General features: G+C 39.9%; 3 gene segments (V, D, J or C); all 3 read right to left on the minus strand.

Annotated features, from left to right (window-relative positions):
• Positions 1 to 674: 674 nt before the first annotated feature.
• Positions 675 to 6,028, minus strand: LOC133014967 (immunoglobulin lambda constant 1-like). The segment is given in 3 exon segments: positions 675 to 997; positions 1,777 to 1,855; positions 5,984 to 6,028. Coding segments are annotated over 3 exon segments (447 nt in total).
• Positions 6,029 to 9,315: 3,287 nt separating this feature from the next.
• LOC133015269 (immunoglobulin lambda constant 1-like) lies at positions 9,316 to 9,633 on the minus strand (the record flags this gene model as incomplete). The annotated part of the segment is given in 1 exon segment: positions 9,316 to 9,633. A coding segment is annotated over 1 exon segment (318 nt), but the record flags the coding sequence as incomplete, so codon positions are not given.
• A 1,680-nt stretch (positions 9,634 to 11,313) lies between these two features.
• Positions 11,314 to 13,774, minus strand: LOC133014968 (immunoglobulin lambda constant 1-like). The segment is given in 3 exon segments: positions 11,314 to 11,824; positions 12,582 to 12,660; positions 13,754 to 13,774. Coding segments are annotated over 3 exon segments (423 nt in total).
• Between the last annotated feature and the right edge of the window lie 2,575 nt (positions 13,775 to 16,349).

Here is a 16,349-nt window from a genome sequence, read left to right on the forward strand (position 1 = left end):
CGATGACTAAATGTTTCCAGATATTTATTTATCGACTTTAATTGTCATTTAGATTCTGTAACACTTCATCAAAGAGTGATATGATGATTATTATAATCACACATTCAAAAGTGTATTACCATTAAGCACTCACACATCAGAACATGGATGGACCAGAATATTTAATTAACTCTTATGCTAAATGTGTAATTTGCCTTTAATTGCTGAGGTTTAATTATAAACTTTTACTTCTGTCACTTATTGACAATAATATGAATTATGAGCAAAGTCCTACAAACTACTAACGTGATACTTTTTTGATTTTCATAATTTTGTTCAATGTTCAACTCAGAAGTCAGAAACATGGTTTTCATGCAGATCCACAAGAGATAAATTACTGTCTAAGTAGAAGTAAAACACAGATTTACATTAATATCTTTTGCCGCAGAAAAAATAAAACAGAAGCAGATGTTGGTGATGATATATTTTATTTTAGTAAAGTAAAAATAGAAATGTGAAAAACAAATCACATGAGAAGATGAAATAGTTATTCTTGTTTCAAAAATAGCACAATACAGCATTGGACTGTCATAATGAGTTGAAGAAAAGACATGAAGACATGCAGAGCTGCAGTAGAACACATGTTAATCAAACGGACCCACAGTAGAGCACAATGACTCCACCCGGTCGTCTCTCTACTCAGAGCAGAAGTCAGGGTCCAGGGTTTGAGCGACAGGGCTCTGTCCGTTCAGACTGGCCTCACAGCTCACTGAGCCCGCCTTCCTCCACTGCTCTGCAGGGAGGCTCATGGTGCTGCTCCAGCTGTAGTGGCCGGTTCCCCCCAGGACCATCGGGTTGTGAGACACCCCTGAGGACCTTATTCTGCCCCCCACCTTCCAGCCCAGGCTCCAGGCTGAGGGGAAGCCCCCGCTGGCCATACACACCAGAGTGGCAGTGCCCTGCTCCAGCTCTTCACTGGAGGGGGGGAGGAGGGTCAGGGTGGGCCGCACCACACCCACTGGAGGAGGGAGAGGGGAGAAAAGACAAAGGGATGAGGATGAAGGAAAATGACATACAGGTGATTTCTTGTATGTTATAAAATGAAGCAGAAAAACTTCTACTGTTGAACATCATTCACTCAGTGTCAGACCATCAGCCGCAGGGTTCAAGTGTCAATGTGGCTGAGAAGGTTCACTGATAATGATTATTGATGATTATTGAGGACGTCTTCACGTCTGTTTCTCAACGTGTGACAGTGAAGAACTCGTCCCTGAGATGATTTTCTTCTGTTTAAACTCACAGAGCTGAAACACTGGTGTGAAAACAGTTCAAACCTTTGTCGTCTGTTTCTTTCACTTCCTTTTCACCACATGAAGCGTGAACACAAAGCTGAGCTGCATCTACTGATAAAATCCTGTTTTTGTTCAACGACAGATTTTTGTGCCAAAATATGTTTGAACAATTTAAACTAATCATTTTTAAACAATTTATGATTTAGTTTGAAGCTTGAGCAAATTCTATTTCAAAACGTTTTAAACATGTTTATAAAAATCATGACTGTACATGAAAATAGATATAACATTTGTAATAGTATGTTTCTATAAATGTATAAATCTACATAAATTGATTACGATCAATAAATATTGATCTGCATTTTTTTCTCAGGATACAAGATTACCTTAGAATGATTAAAATTCAACAAAATTATCAGCCAGTCAATCTCTGAACTAGATCAAATTCTTGTTCATTGTTCGATAAAATGTATAAATGCACAAAGTAAAAATCTCTGGTACTTACAGTCAATGTTGAGTCTGGTTCCTCCACCGAAAGTGTACCACAGTGATACAGACTCATTAGGTGCTCGTACAAAAACCTCCTGCACCGTGAACAACAGTCTGTCCAATGAAGAGTCACTTTTTACTGGAAAAACTAAACAATTTACACTGAATATTTATACTTTGCTAATTTGGCTTGAAATGTCATCAAGATTTAATAATTAAAAAATAAATATATTTGTTAACATTTTTGTAACTTCTGAATATTAATAGAGAAAAACTTGATTTGACTTAGTCATGAATTATTATTTCCAAAAAATAGATTGACATCATTTGAAGGCTATACAACAAACAGGATGCTTCAAAAGAATTAAAACAAAATGTTTTAAAAATTCAATTGTACATCTACTCACTCTGTAATTGCAGGGGAATAAAATACACATATTTGCATCAATGAAAGTGACACAATTTGAATCCAGATGCTGATGACCCTCAATTCTGCTTCTTCATATTTAGTGTAAATCCAAACAGCAACGCTCCTGAGTTTGTGTCCCACGTCACCTTCAGTCCGCTCAGAGCAGAGGAATCATTTCCATAGAGAGGAGGCTTTGCATCGTCAGCTGATCCTCCACTGAACTGAGAAGCTTTATAGTCCTGTGACTCCAACTCTGCAGGACTCAGACCCGTCAGTCCACCACAACCACCATGACTCTCATCACCCTCCTCATCTGGACGCTGGCCTGCTGCAGCTTCACAGGTTCAGTCACTCAGCAACATTTCAGACGTGATGCGCTGCCTGTTCTCTCTCTTCACCTCCGCTGATTAATGTATGATTTGTGTTTGTGTGCAGGATGCAGCGGCCAGATTACTGTGACTCAGCCTCCAGTCGTGACATTTACTCCAGGATCCACTGTCACGCTGACCTGTAATACCAACCCCAGTGTTCATAGTGGTTTGACTTCCTGGTACCAGCAGAAACCTGGACAGGCTCCCAAGCTTTTTATACACTCAACATCAACTCTTAATACAGGAACTCCCTCTCGATTCAGTGGCAGTGGCTCTGATTCTAGCTTCACCTTAACCATTAGCGGTGCTCAGGCTGAAGATTTTGGAGATTATTATTGTCTCGTTAGTCCTGATGGCAACCGGTTTACACAGTGATTTAGAGCCGTACAAAAACCTCCCTCAGTTTGACTGAAGTGAAACTGGTCTGCTGCAGCTGCACAGAGAATAACTGGTCCAGTGAACACAACACAAGTCTTCAAGCAGAGCGACAATGAGGCTAAATACAACTAAAACAAACTCACAGTTTTAAATGTTCAGAAATCTCCAAACAAAGCCCCATGAAACCAATTTTGTCATTTTAGATTTTGAGTTGAAGACTAGAACTTCTAAGTGTGTGTTTGAAGATGAGCCTTAGGTGGTGGTGGTGTGTGGGGGGGGAACTTAAACTTTATTACTTCACTATCACTTACGTTGATGCACAGGTCTGCACTTTTTCATTTTGATGATAAAATATTTGTTTGAAGATTGTAATAATGTGTTTCATGTGTTTCTTTGTAGGGGGGTTTTTGGGTCAATGTAGGCTCCCCAGGTCCCTTTTGCCTGAGGCCCCTAAAGTCCCTTGAAACGCCCCTGGAGTCCCACAAATAAGTTGCTTTACACAATGAGTTCTAACAGAAAACTACAATAAACACAGATAATATATAAGATGTATTATAAAACCAGCACATCCTGCAATTTTAAAACCAGAATAATCTCACAATTGTGGCTATGTATCAATTTCATTGGATGACTAAATGTTGCCAGATATTTATTTATCGACTTTGATTGTCATTTACATTATGTTACACTTCATCAAATAGTGATATGATGATTATTAAAATCACACATTCAACAGTGTATTACCATTACCATTAAGCACTCACACATCAGAACATGGATGGAACAGAATATCTAGTTAACTTATGCTAAATGTGTAATTTCCCTTTAATTTCTCAGGTTTCATTATAAACTTTCCCTTTGTCACTTATTGACAATAATAGGAATTATGAGGAAAATCCTACAAACTACTAACGTGATACGTTTGTGATTTTCATCATTTTGTTCATATTTCAACTCAGAAGTCAGAAACATGGTTTTCATGCAGATCCACAAAAGAGAAATTACTGTCTAAGTAGAAGTAAAACACAGGTTTACATTCATATCTTTTCCTGCAGAAAAAATAAAACAGAAGCAGATGTTGGTGATGATATATTTTATTTTAGTAAAGTAAAAAATAGAAATGTGAGAACAAATGACATGAGAACATGAAATATTTATTTTTGTTTCACACGTAGCACAATACAGCATTGGACTGTCATAATAGTTGAAGAAAAGACATGAAGACATGCAGAGCTGCAGTAGAACACATGTAAATCAAACGGACCCACAGTAGAGCACAATGACTCCACCCGGTCGTCTCTCTACTCCGAGCAGAGGTCAGGGTCCAGGGTTTGAGCGACAGGGCTCTGTCCGTTCAAACTGGCCTCACAGCTCACTGAGCCCGCCTTCCTCCACTGCTCTGCAGGGAGGCTCATGGTGCTGCTCCAGCTGTAGTGGCCGGTTCCCCCCAGGACCCCCGGGCTGTGAGACACCCCTGAGGAACTGCTGCTGCACCCCACCTTCCAGCCCAGGTTTATTGAGGACGTCTTCACGTCTGTTTCTCAACGTGTGACAGTGAAGAACTCGTCCCTGAGATGATTTTCTTCTGTTTAAACTAAGTGATTTAGAGCCGTACAAAAACCTCCCTCTGTTTGACTGAAGTGAAACTGGTCAGCTACAGCTGCACAGAGAATAACTGGTCCAGTGAACACAACACAAGTCTTCAAGCAGAGCGACAATGAAGCTAAACACAACTGAAGCAAACTCACAGTTTTAAATGTCCAAAAATGAACTTAAACTTTATTACTTCACTATCCTGTACGTGGATGCACATGTCTGCACTTTTTAAATTTTGACTATATAATATTTGTCTGAAGATTGTTGTGATGTGGTTCATGTGTGTCAATGTAGGCTCCCCAGGTCCCTTTTGCCTGAGGCCCCTAAAGTCCCTTGAAACGCCCCTGGAGTCCCACAAATGAGTTTTCATGGTGATTCTCTGGCGGAGCAGTGAACGCTGCGTTGACCGGCCCAGTTGCACGTGTTGTAAACGGAGATGTATCGTAAAAAACCTGCCTCAACTAGTTGCTCTACAGAATGAGTTCTAACAGAAAACTACAATAAACACAGAGAATATATACGATGTCTTATAAAACACATTGAGCTCATACAACCAGCACATCCTGCAAGTTTAAAACCAGAATAATCTTACAATTGTGGTTATTTATCAATTTCATTGGATGACATAATGTTGCCAGCTATGTATTTATCGACTTTGACAGTCATTAAGATTCTGTTACACTTCATCAAATAGTGATATGATGATTATTATAATCACACATTTTAGAGTTCATTACCATTAAGCACTCACACATCAGAACATTGATGGAACAGATATATAATTAACTCTTATGCTAAATGTGTAACTTCCCTTTACACTTTTACTTCTGTCACTTATTGACAATAATAGGAATTATGAGGAAAATCCAGCAAACTACTAATGTGATACTTTTGTGATTTTCATCATTTTGTTCAATGTTCAACTCAAAAGTCAGAAACATGGTTTTCATGCAGATCCACAAAAGATAAATTACTGTCTAAGTAGAAGTAAAACACAGATTTACAATAATTTCTCTGGCCGCAGAAAACATTAAACGAAAGCAGATGTTGGTGATGATATATTTTATTTTAGTAAAGTAAAAATAGAAATGTGAAAAACAAATGACATGAGAACATCAAATATTTATTCTTGTCTCAAAAGAAGCACAATACAGCATTGGTCTGTCATAATGAGTTGAAGAAAAGACATGAAGACATGCAGAGCTGCAGTAGAACACATGTAAATCAAACGGACCCACAGTAGAGCACAATGACTCCACCCGGTCGTCTCTCTACTCCGAGCAGAGGTCAGGGTCCAGGGTTTGAGCGACAGGGCTCTGTCCGTTCAGACTGGCCTCACAGCTCACTGAGCCCGCCTTCCTCCACTGCTCTGCAGGGAGGCTCATGGTGCTGCTCCAGCTGTAGTGGCTGGTTCCCCCCAGGACCATCGGGTTGTGAGACACCCCTGAGGACCTGATTCTGCCCCCCACCTTCCAGCCCAGGCTCCAGGCTGAGGGTAAGCCCCCGCTGGCCATACACACCAGAGTGGCAGTGCCCTTCTCCAGCTCTTCACTGGAGGGGGGGAGGAGGGTCAGGGTGGGCCGCACCACACCCACTGGAGGAGAGAGAGGGGAGAAAAGACAAAGGGATGAGGATGAAGCAAAATGACATACAGGTGATTTCTTGTACGTTATAAAATGAAACAGAAGAAATTCTACTGTTGAACATCATTCACTCAGTGTCAGACCATCAGCCGCAGGGTTCAAGTGTCAATGAGGCTGAGAAGGTTCACTGATAATGATTCTTGATGATTATTGAGGACGTCTTCACGTCTGTTTCTCAACGTGTGACAGTGAAGAACTCGTCTCTGAGATGATTTTCTTCTGTTTAAACTCACAGAGCTGAAACACTCCTGTGAAAACAGTTCAAACCTTTGTCGTCTGTTTCTTTCACTTCCTTTTCACCACATGAAGCGTGAACACAAAGCTGAGCTGCATCTACTGATAAAATCCTCTTTGTGTTCAACATCAGATTTTTGTGCCAAAATATGTTTGATCAATTCAAACTTAACATTTTGAAACAGTTTATGATTCAGTTTGAAGCTTCAGCAAATTATATTTTAAAACATTTTAAACATGTGATTAAAAATCATCATTGTACATGAAAATAGATTAAATATTTGTAATAATATGTTTCTAGAAATGTATTAATATACATACAATTATTACAACCAATACATATTTATTTGCATTTCTTTTTTTCAGGATATGAGATTACCTCAGATTGATAAAAATTCAACAAAATTATTTGCCAGTCAATCTCTGAAGTTGATAAAATTCCTGTTCATTATTTGATAAAAGTTATAAATGCAAAAATTAAAAATCTCTGGTACTTACAGTCAATGTTGAGTTTGGTTCCTCCACCGAAAGTCCACCACAGTGATACAGACTCATTAGGTGCTCGTACAAAACCTCCTGCACCGTGAACAACAGTCTGTCCACTGAAGAGTCACTTTTTTCTGGTAAAACTACACAATTTACATTAAATATATATATTGAGCTATTGTGGCTTGAAATTTCATGAAGATTTATTAATTTAAAAATATGTATTTGTTAACATTTTTCAAAAAAAGTATTTAACTTTGTCATGGATTAATATTTCAAAAATACAGTTTGAATTCATTTGAAGCTGTAAAACAAGCAAGATGCTTCAAAAGAATTAAATTATTATTTTTTTTAATTCAATTGCATGTTTACTCACTCTGTAATTCAAGGGGAATGAAATACACATATTTGCATCAATGAAAGTGACACAATTTGAATCCAAATGCTGCAGCCCTCAATTCTGCTTCTTCATATTTAGTGTAAATCCAAACAGCAACGCTCCTGAGTTTGTGTCCCACGTCACCTTCAGTCCGCTCAGAGCAGAGGAATCATTTCCATAGAGAGGAGGCTTTGCATCGTCAGCTGATCCTCCACTGAACTGAGAAGCTTTATAGTCCTGTGACTCCAACTCTGCAAGACTCAGACCCGTCAGTCCACCACAACCACCATGACTCTCATCACCCTCCTCATCTGGACGCTGGCCTGCTGCAGCTTCACAGGTTCAGTCACTCAGCAACATTTTAGACGTGATGCGCTGCCTGTTCTCTCTCTTCACCTCTGCTGATTAATGTATGATTTGTGTTTGTGTGCAGGATGCAGCGGCCAGATGACTGTGACTCAGCCTCCAGTCGTGACATTTACTCCAGGATCCACTGTCATGCTGACCTGTAAAACCAACCCCAGTGTTGCTAGCACTAGTTATATGTCCTGGTACCAGCAGAAACCTGGACAGGCTCCCAAGCTTCTTATATACTATACAACAGCTCTTAATACAGGAACTCCCTCTAGATTCAGTGGCAGTGGCTCTGGTTCTAGCTTCACCTTAACCATCAGCGGTGTTGAGGCTGAAGATGTTGGAGAGTATTACTGTCTCGGTAGTCATGATACCAATCGGTTCACACAGTGATTTAGAGCCGTACAAAAACCTCCCTCAGTTTGACTGAAGTGAAACTGGTCTGCTGCAGCTGCACAGAGAATAACTGGTCCAGTGAACACAACACAAGTCTTCAAGCAGAGCGACAACGAAGCTAAACACAACTGAAACAAACTCACAGTTTTAAATGTTCAGAAATCTCCAGACAAAGCCCCTTGAAACCAACTTTGTCAAATTTAGATTATGTGTTGAAGACTAGAACGTCTAAATGTGTGTGTATGATGAACCTGAGGTGGGGGGGGGTGGGGGGGGGGGGGTGGGGGGAGGGAACTTAAACTTCATTCAGGTCTGCACTTGTTCATCTCAATAGGCTCTCCAGGTCCCTTGAAACGCCCCTGGAGTCCCACAAATGAGTTTTCATGGTGATTCTCTGGCGGAGCAGTGAACGCTGCGTTGACCGGCCCAGTTGCACGTGTTGTAAACGGAGCTGTATCGTAAAAAACCTGCCTCAACTAGTTGCTCTACAGAATGAGTTCTAACAGAAAACTACAATAAACACAGAGAATATATACAATGTATTATAAAACACATTGAGCTCATACAACCAGCACATCCTGCAAGTTTAAAACCAGAATAATCAGAAACAATTGTGGTTGTTTATCAATTTCATTTGATGACTTAATGTTGCCAGATATTTATTTATCGACTTTATTTGTCATTTAGATTATTTTGCCCTTCATCAAATAGTGATATGATGATTATTATAATCACACGTTAAAAAGTGTATAACCATTAAGCACTCACACATCAGATCATGGAGGGAACAGAATATCTAATCAGCTCTAAAGCTAAATGTGTAAATTCCCTTTAATGTCTCTGGTTTCATTATAAACATTTACCTCTGTCACTTATTGAAAATAATATGAATTATGAGGAAAATCTTACAAACTACTAATGTGATACTTTTGTGATTTTCATCATTTTGTTCAAAGTTCAACTCAGAAGTCAGAAAAATGGTTTTCAAGCAGATCAACACAAGATAAATGACTGTCTAAGTAGAAGTAAAACACAGATTTAAATTAATATCATTTGCCACAGAAAAAAATAACACAGAAGCAGATGTTGGTGATGATATATTTTATTTTAGGAAAGTAAAAATAGAAATGTGAAAAACAAATGACATGAGAAAATGAAATATTTATTCTTCTTCAAAAGAAGCACAATACAGCATTGGACTGTCATAATGAGTTGAAGAAAAGACATGAAGACATGCAGAGCTGCAGTAGAACACATGTAAATCAAACGGACCCACAGTAGAGCACAATGACTCCACCCGGTCGTCTCTCTACTCCGAGCAGAGGTCAGGGTCCAGGGTTTGAGCGACAGGGCTCTGTCCGTTCAGACTGGCCTCACAGCTCACTGAGCCCGCCTTCCTCCACTGCTCTGCAGGGAGGCTCATGGTGCTGCTCCAGCTGTAGTGGCCGGTTCCCCCCAGGACCCCCGGGCTGTGAGACACCCCTGAGGACCTGATTCTGCCCCCCACCTTCCAGCCCAGGCTCCAGGCTGAGGGGAAGCCCCCGCTGGCCATACACACCAGAGTGGCAGTGCCCTGCTCCAGCTCTTCACTGGAGGGGGGGAGGAGGGTCAGGGTGGGCCGCACCACACCCACTGGAGGAGAGAGAGGAGAGAAAAGACAAAGGGATGAGGAAGAAGGAAAATGACGTACAGGTGATTTCTCGCATGTTATCAAATGAAACAGAAGAACTTCTAGTGTTGAACATCATTCACTCAGTGTCAGACCATCAGCCGCAGGGTTCAAGTGTCAATGTGGCTGAGAAGGTTCACTGATAATGATTCTTGATGATTATTGAGGACGTCTTCACGTCTGTTTCTCAACGTGTGACAGTGAAGAACTCGTCCCTGAGATGATTTTCTTCTGTTAAAACTCACAGAGCTGAAACACTGGTGTGAAAACAGTTCAAACCTTTGTCGTCTGTTTCTTTCACTTCCCTTCACAAGGTCCCTTTTTGCCTGAGGCCCCTAAAGTCCCTTGAAACCCCCCTGGAGTCCCACAAATGAGTTTTCATGGTGATTCTCTGGCGGAGCAGTGAACGCTGCGTTGACCGGCCCAGTTGCACGTGTTGTAAACGGAGCTGTATCGTGAAAAACCTGCCTCAACTAGTTGCTCTACTGAATGAGTTCTAACAGAAAACTACAATAAACACAGAGAATATATACGATGTACTATAAAACACATTGAGGTCATACAACCAGCACATCCTGCAAGTTTAAAAGCAGAATAATCAGAAACAACTGTGGTTATTTATCAATTTCATTTGATGACTTATTGTTGCCAGATATTAATTTATCGACTTTGATTGTCAGTTAGTTTTTGTAAGTGATATAAAAAGTGATTTGATTATTATTATAATCACACATTCAAAAGTGTATTACCATTGTGGTAAATTCATCTAAATAGATCCCTGTAACCTGGGTATGAACCAGAATCACATGTTTAAGCATGCAGCCCTCATCTTTAGCTTCTCAGTAATTCCTCATTATATTTTTATTTAGTTCTCTTCTCTAGGGAATGATCTCTGACCTGTTAATGTATAAGCATAGAACATGGGTCTTTGTCTTTCTGCAAGAGGCATGTCTTCATGGATACACCATTTCATTTACATTATATGCTTAGACACATGCAGTTATGTCCGGCTGAACCACGAGATTTGAGATGTTGTTTTGCCTTGGGTCGCAACCTCTCTATATAATGTGTGCTCGACTCCTGCAAAGGCAGGCTTCCATTATTGGCGTGTGGATGTCTCCGGATCTCTAGAGTCCGTCCTGACCTGTAAGACTTTTGTGTAATAAACTTTAAACTATACAAGCAAGTTTTGGGTCCGCGGAGAATTCTTCCTTCAACATCAACTTCACCATCATCGACACCTCTCGGCTGCTCAAAATAGACGATACCATTAAGAACTCACACATCAGAACATGGATGGAACAGAATATCTTATTAACTCTGATGCTAAATGTGTAAATTCCCTTTAATTTCTCAGGTTTCATTATAAACTTTTACGTCTGTCACTAACTGACAATAAAATGAATTATGAGGAAAGTCCTACAAACTACTAATGTGATACTTTTGCTGATTTTCATCATTTTGTTCAATGTTCAACTCGGAAGTCAGAAACATGGTTTTCATGCAGATCCACACAAGAGAAATTACTGTCTAAGTAGAAGTAAAACACAGATTTACATTCAAATCTTTTGCCACAGAAAAAAATTACACAGAAGCAGATGTAAGCGACGATATATTTTATTTTAGTCAAGTAAAAATTTGAAATGTTAAAAACAAATGACATGAGAACATGAACTATTTATTCTTGTTTCAAAAGTAGCACAATACAGCATTGGACTGTCATAATGAGTTGAAGAAAAGACATGAAGACATGCAGAGCTGCAGTAGAACACATGTAAATCAAACGGACCCACAGTAGAGCACAATGACTCCACCCGGTCGTCTCTCTACTCCGAGCAGAGGTCAGGGTCCAGGGTTTGAGCGACAGGGCTCTGTCCGTTCAGACTGGCCTCACAGCTCACTGAGCCCGCCTTCCTCCACTGCTCTGCAGGGAGGCTCATGGTGCTGCTCCAGCTGTAGTGGCCGGTTCCCCCCAGGACCATCGGGTTGTGAGACACCCCTGAGGACCTAATGCTGCCCCCCACCTTCCAGCCAAGGCTCCAGGCTGAGGGGAAGCCCCCGCTGGCCATACACACCAGAGTGGCAGTACCCTGCTCCAGCTCTTCACTGGAGGGGGGGAGGAGGGTCACGGTGGGCCGCACCACACCCACTGGAGGAGAGAGAGGGGAGAAAAGACAAAGGGATGAGGATGAAGCAAAATGACGTACAGGTGATTTCTTGTACATTATAAAATGAAACAGAAGAACTTCTACTGTTGAACATCATTCACTCAGTGTCAGACCATCAGCCGCAGGGTTCAAGTGTCAATGTGGCTGAGAAGGTTCACTGATAATGATTCTTGATGATTATTGAGGACGTCTTCACGTCTGTTTCTCAACGTGTGACAGTGAAGAAACACTGCTACCACTACTGAAACAATGGTGTGAAAACAGTTCAAACCTTTGTCGTCTGTTACTTTCACTTCCTTTTCACCACATGAAGCGTGAACACAAAGCTGAGCTGCATCAACTGATAAAACCCTATTTGTGTTTAACATCTGATTTTTGTGCCAAAATATGTTTGATCAATTCAAACTAAACATTTTTAAAACAGTTTATGATTAAGTTTTGAAGCTTGAGCAAATTCTACTTTAAAATGTTTTAAACATGGGAATTTAAATGATAATTTTACATGAAAAAAGATGAAACAATTGTTTTAGTATGTTTCCATAAATGTATTAATCTACATAAACTGATTTCGACCAAAACATTTTGATCTACATTTCTTTTTCTCAGGATATGAGATTAACTCAGATTTATAAAAATTCAACAAAATTATCAGCCAGTCAATCTCTGAACTTGATAAAATTCCTGTTCATTATTTGATAAAAGTTATAAATGCAAAAAGTAAAAATCTCTGGTACTTACAGTCTTTGTCGAGTTTGGTTCCTCCACCGAAAGTCCACCACAGTGATACAGACTCATTAGGTGCTCGTACAAAAACCTCCTGCACCGTGAACAACAGTCTGTCCACTGAAGACTCACTTTTTTCTGGTAAAACTACACAATTTACACTAAATAAATATATTGAGCTATGTGACTTGAAATTTCATGAAGATTTAAAAATAAAAAATATATAATTGTTAACATTTTTCAAAAAATGTATTTAACTTTGTCATGAATTAATATTTCAAAAATACAGTTTGACTTCATTTGAAGCTGTAAAACAAACAAGATGTTTCAAAATAATTAATTTTTTTTTTTTGTTTACTCACTCTGTGATTCAAGGCTAATGAAATACACATATTTGCATCAATGAAAGTGACACAATTTGAATCCAGATGCTGACGACCCTCAATTCTGCTTCTTCATATTAAGAGTAAATCCAAACAGCAATGCTCCTGAGTTTGTGTCCCACGTCACCTTCAGTCCGCTCAGAGCAGAGGAATCATTTCCATAGAGAGGAGGCTTTGCATCGTCAGCTGATCCTCCACTGAACTGAGAAGCTTTATAGTCCTGTGACTCCAACTCTGCAGGACTCAGACCCGTCAGTCATATGACATGAGAACATGACATTTTTTTCTTGTTTCAAACGTAGCACAATACAGCATTGGACTTACAGTTGAAGAAAAGACATGAAAACATGCAGATTGTCTCTAGATTCTACATATTTTATATAGACTGTCAAGCTCTTTATATAGACTTTTTATAAATATATTAATAATATTTTATTACATTATATATATAGTTATTTTATGATAAATATATTCCTGAGACAGTCAATAGACTTTATTTATATCTCTTTAGACCTTACATATCAACATATCGCAATCCAACTGTATATATCTTGATATGAACTGCACAAACAGTATATTTGCATTGATAGTCAATTGACTGAGTTTACATCTAAATATACCTTCTATGTCATTATATAGTGTTCAGACTGTCTATATCTCTATATAAACTACATACATATATATATATAGATACTCAATACACTGTAATTAAATATATATAGACCTTATAAATATATACAGAACTTATATATCATCACATAGTAATCAGAATTTCTATATCTTCATTTTGATAGTCCATCTAACTAAGGTCTCTTTAGGCCTCATGATGGATTTTGCAGCTCTTTTCATTCACATGGTTTTATCTTTGCTCAGTTTTAAGGGAATGGACATGTAACACTTTATTTTTTTTTACAGAATCTACTATGAGCCCGATACTCGTAAACTTCACTATCACATTTAATCTGATTGATACTCGCAGTATTATCTCAGAGGGTGAGACTACTTAAATAAAACAAAGGCCTAGGGTCACTGAGGTCAGATGACGTGAACTCACTTACTTCTTTCCCTAATATCAGAGCTGCATGAAATGACGGATATACATGGTGATGAAAAGGTTGAACAAGGGCAGAAAACAAAATCAGCCTCACACCTTGATGGAGTTATTGATGATGGTGAACTACCAGCAGAGGGCAGTGTGCATGTACTTGGAGACATGAAGGGATATTCCTGAGGGAGAGAGTTACTCCCAGAGCAGCTTCCTGGCTTCAGTGTTCAGTCGCAGTTGGATTTAGTTGAGGAAACAAAATCACTTGGTTAGATTTTGATGCATTTCTTGGTTTTGGATGAAATAGTCCATTAACAACAATCACATTCAAAGGTTTTCTGGTAAAAAGCCTTGAAGACAAACTTCTCCCATGAGGGCAGACCAGAACTTTTCAAAGCGAGACACGGAAGTGAAAGTTCCTTCATGTGATGTCCACATGTTCTCACTCAGCGTCACCTCTTCCTCTCAGTTTCATAAAGACAGGTGCACTCAAATGTATTTTGCATGAATTTTATGCATCGCTGCTCCTCAGAGTTAAAGTCACACAGAGTCTGAACGTAAGATGAGCCTGAGGTGGTGGTGGTGGGGCGTTGAACATAAACCTTATTACTTCATTGTCATTTACGTGGATGCACAGGTCTGAACTTTTAGAGTTTTTAATATAAAATATATGTTAACATTTGTATCACTTCTGAACATTGAGAGACAACAAGTTGATTTAACTTTGTCATGAATTAATATTTCAAAAAGAAGTTTGACATAATTTGAAAACTGTAAAACCAACAAAATGCTTAAAAAAAAAAGTTTAGAATATTCTATTGTACATCTACTCACTCTGTAATTCAAGGGGAATGAAATACACATATTTGCATCAATGAAAGTGACACAATTTAGGTCCAGATGCTGACGACCCTCAATTGTGCTTCATTATATTTAGTGTAAATCCAAACGGCAATGCTCCTGAGTTTGTGTCCCACGTCACCTTCAGTCCGCTCAGAGCAGAGGAATCATTTCCATAGAGAGGAGGCTTTGCATCGTCAGCTGATCCTCCACTGAACTGAGAAGCTTTATAGTCCTGTGACTCCAACTCTGCAGGACTCAGACCCGTCAGTCCACCACAACCACCATGACTCTCATCACCCTCCTCATCTGGACGCTGGCCTGCTGCAGCTTCACAGGTTCAGTCCCTCAGCAACATTTCAGACGTTATGCGCTGCCTGTTCTCTCTCTTCACCTCCGCTGATTAATGTATGATTTGTGTTTGTGTGCAGGATGCAGCGGCCAGATGACTGTGACTCAGCCTCCAGCCGTGACATTTACTCCAGGATCCACTGTCACGCTGACCTGTATCACCAACCCCAGCACTAGTTATATGTCTTGGTACCAGCAGAAATCTGGACAGGCTCCCAAGCTTTTTATATACGATGCAACAACTCGTAATACAGGAACTCCCTCTCGTTTCAGTGGCAGTGGCTCTGGTTCTAGCTACACCTTAACCATCAGAGGTGTTCAGGGTGAAGATGTTGGAGATTATTTCTGTCTTGCTTATGTTGGCAGTGGAGTGTCCACACAGTGATTTAGAGCCGTACAAAAACCTCCCTCAGTTTGACTGAAGTGAAACTGGTCTGCTGCAGCTGCACAGAGAATAACTGGTCCAGTGAACACAACACAAGTCTTGAAGCAGAGCGACAATTAAGCTAAACACAACTGAAACAAACTCGCAGTTTCAAATGTTCAGAAATCTCCAAACAAAGCCCATTGAAACCAATTTCTAGTTGAAACCTTAAACGTCTCAATGTATGTGTCAGATGAGGAGGGGGTGGGATGGGTGAACTTAAACTTTATTACTTCACTATCATTTACATGGATGCACAGGTCTGCACTTTTTAAATTTTGACTATATAACATTTGTTTGAAGATTGTAGTGATGTGGTTCATGTGTTTCTTAGTAGGGGGGTGTTTGGGTCAATGTAGGCTCACCAGGTCCCTTTTGCCTGAGGCCCCTAAAGTCCCTTGAAACGCCCCTGGAGTCCCACAAATGAGATTTCATGGTGATTCTCTGGCGGAGCAGTGAACGCTGCGTTGACCGGCCCAGTTGCACGTGTTGTAAACGGAGCTGTATCGTAAAAAACCTGTCTCAACTAGTTGCTCCTCAGAATGAGTTCTAACAGAAAACTACAATAAACACAGAGAATATATACAATGTATTATAAAACACATTGAGATCATACGATAGGGAGAGGCGGTGGACTAGTGGCAGAAACTTGGGCTACTGGCAGAGAAGGGGTCTCTGGTCTGATGCTGGTTCGACTCCACGGTTCGTCTCCTGGGAGTTTCAACAAAAACTTACTTGGA

Source organism: Limanda limanda, chromosome 12 (genome assembly GCF_963576545.1).
Source record: "Limanda limanda chromosome 12, fLimLim1.1, whole genome shotgun sequence".
NCBI lineage: Eukaryota > Metazoa > Chordata > Actinopteri > Pleuronectiformes > Pleuronectidae > Limanda > Limanda limanda.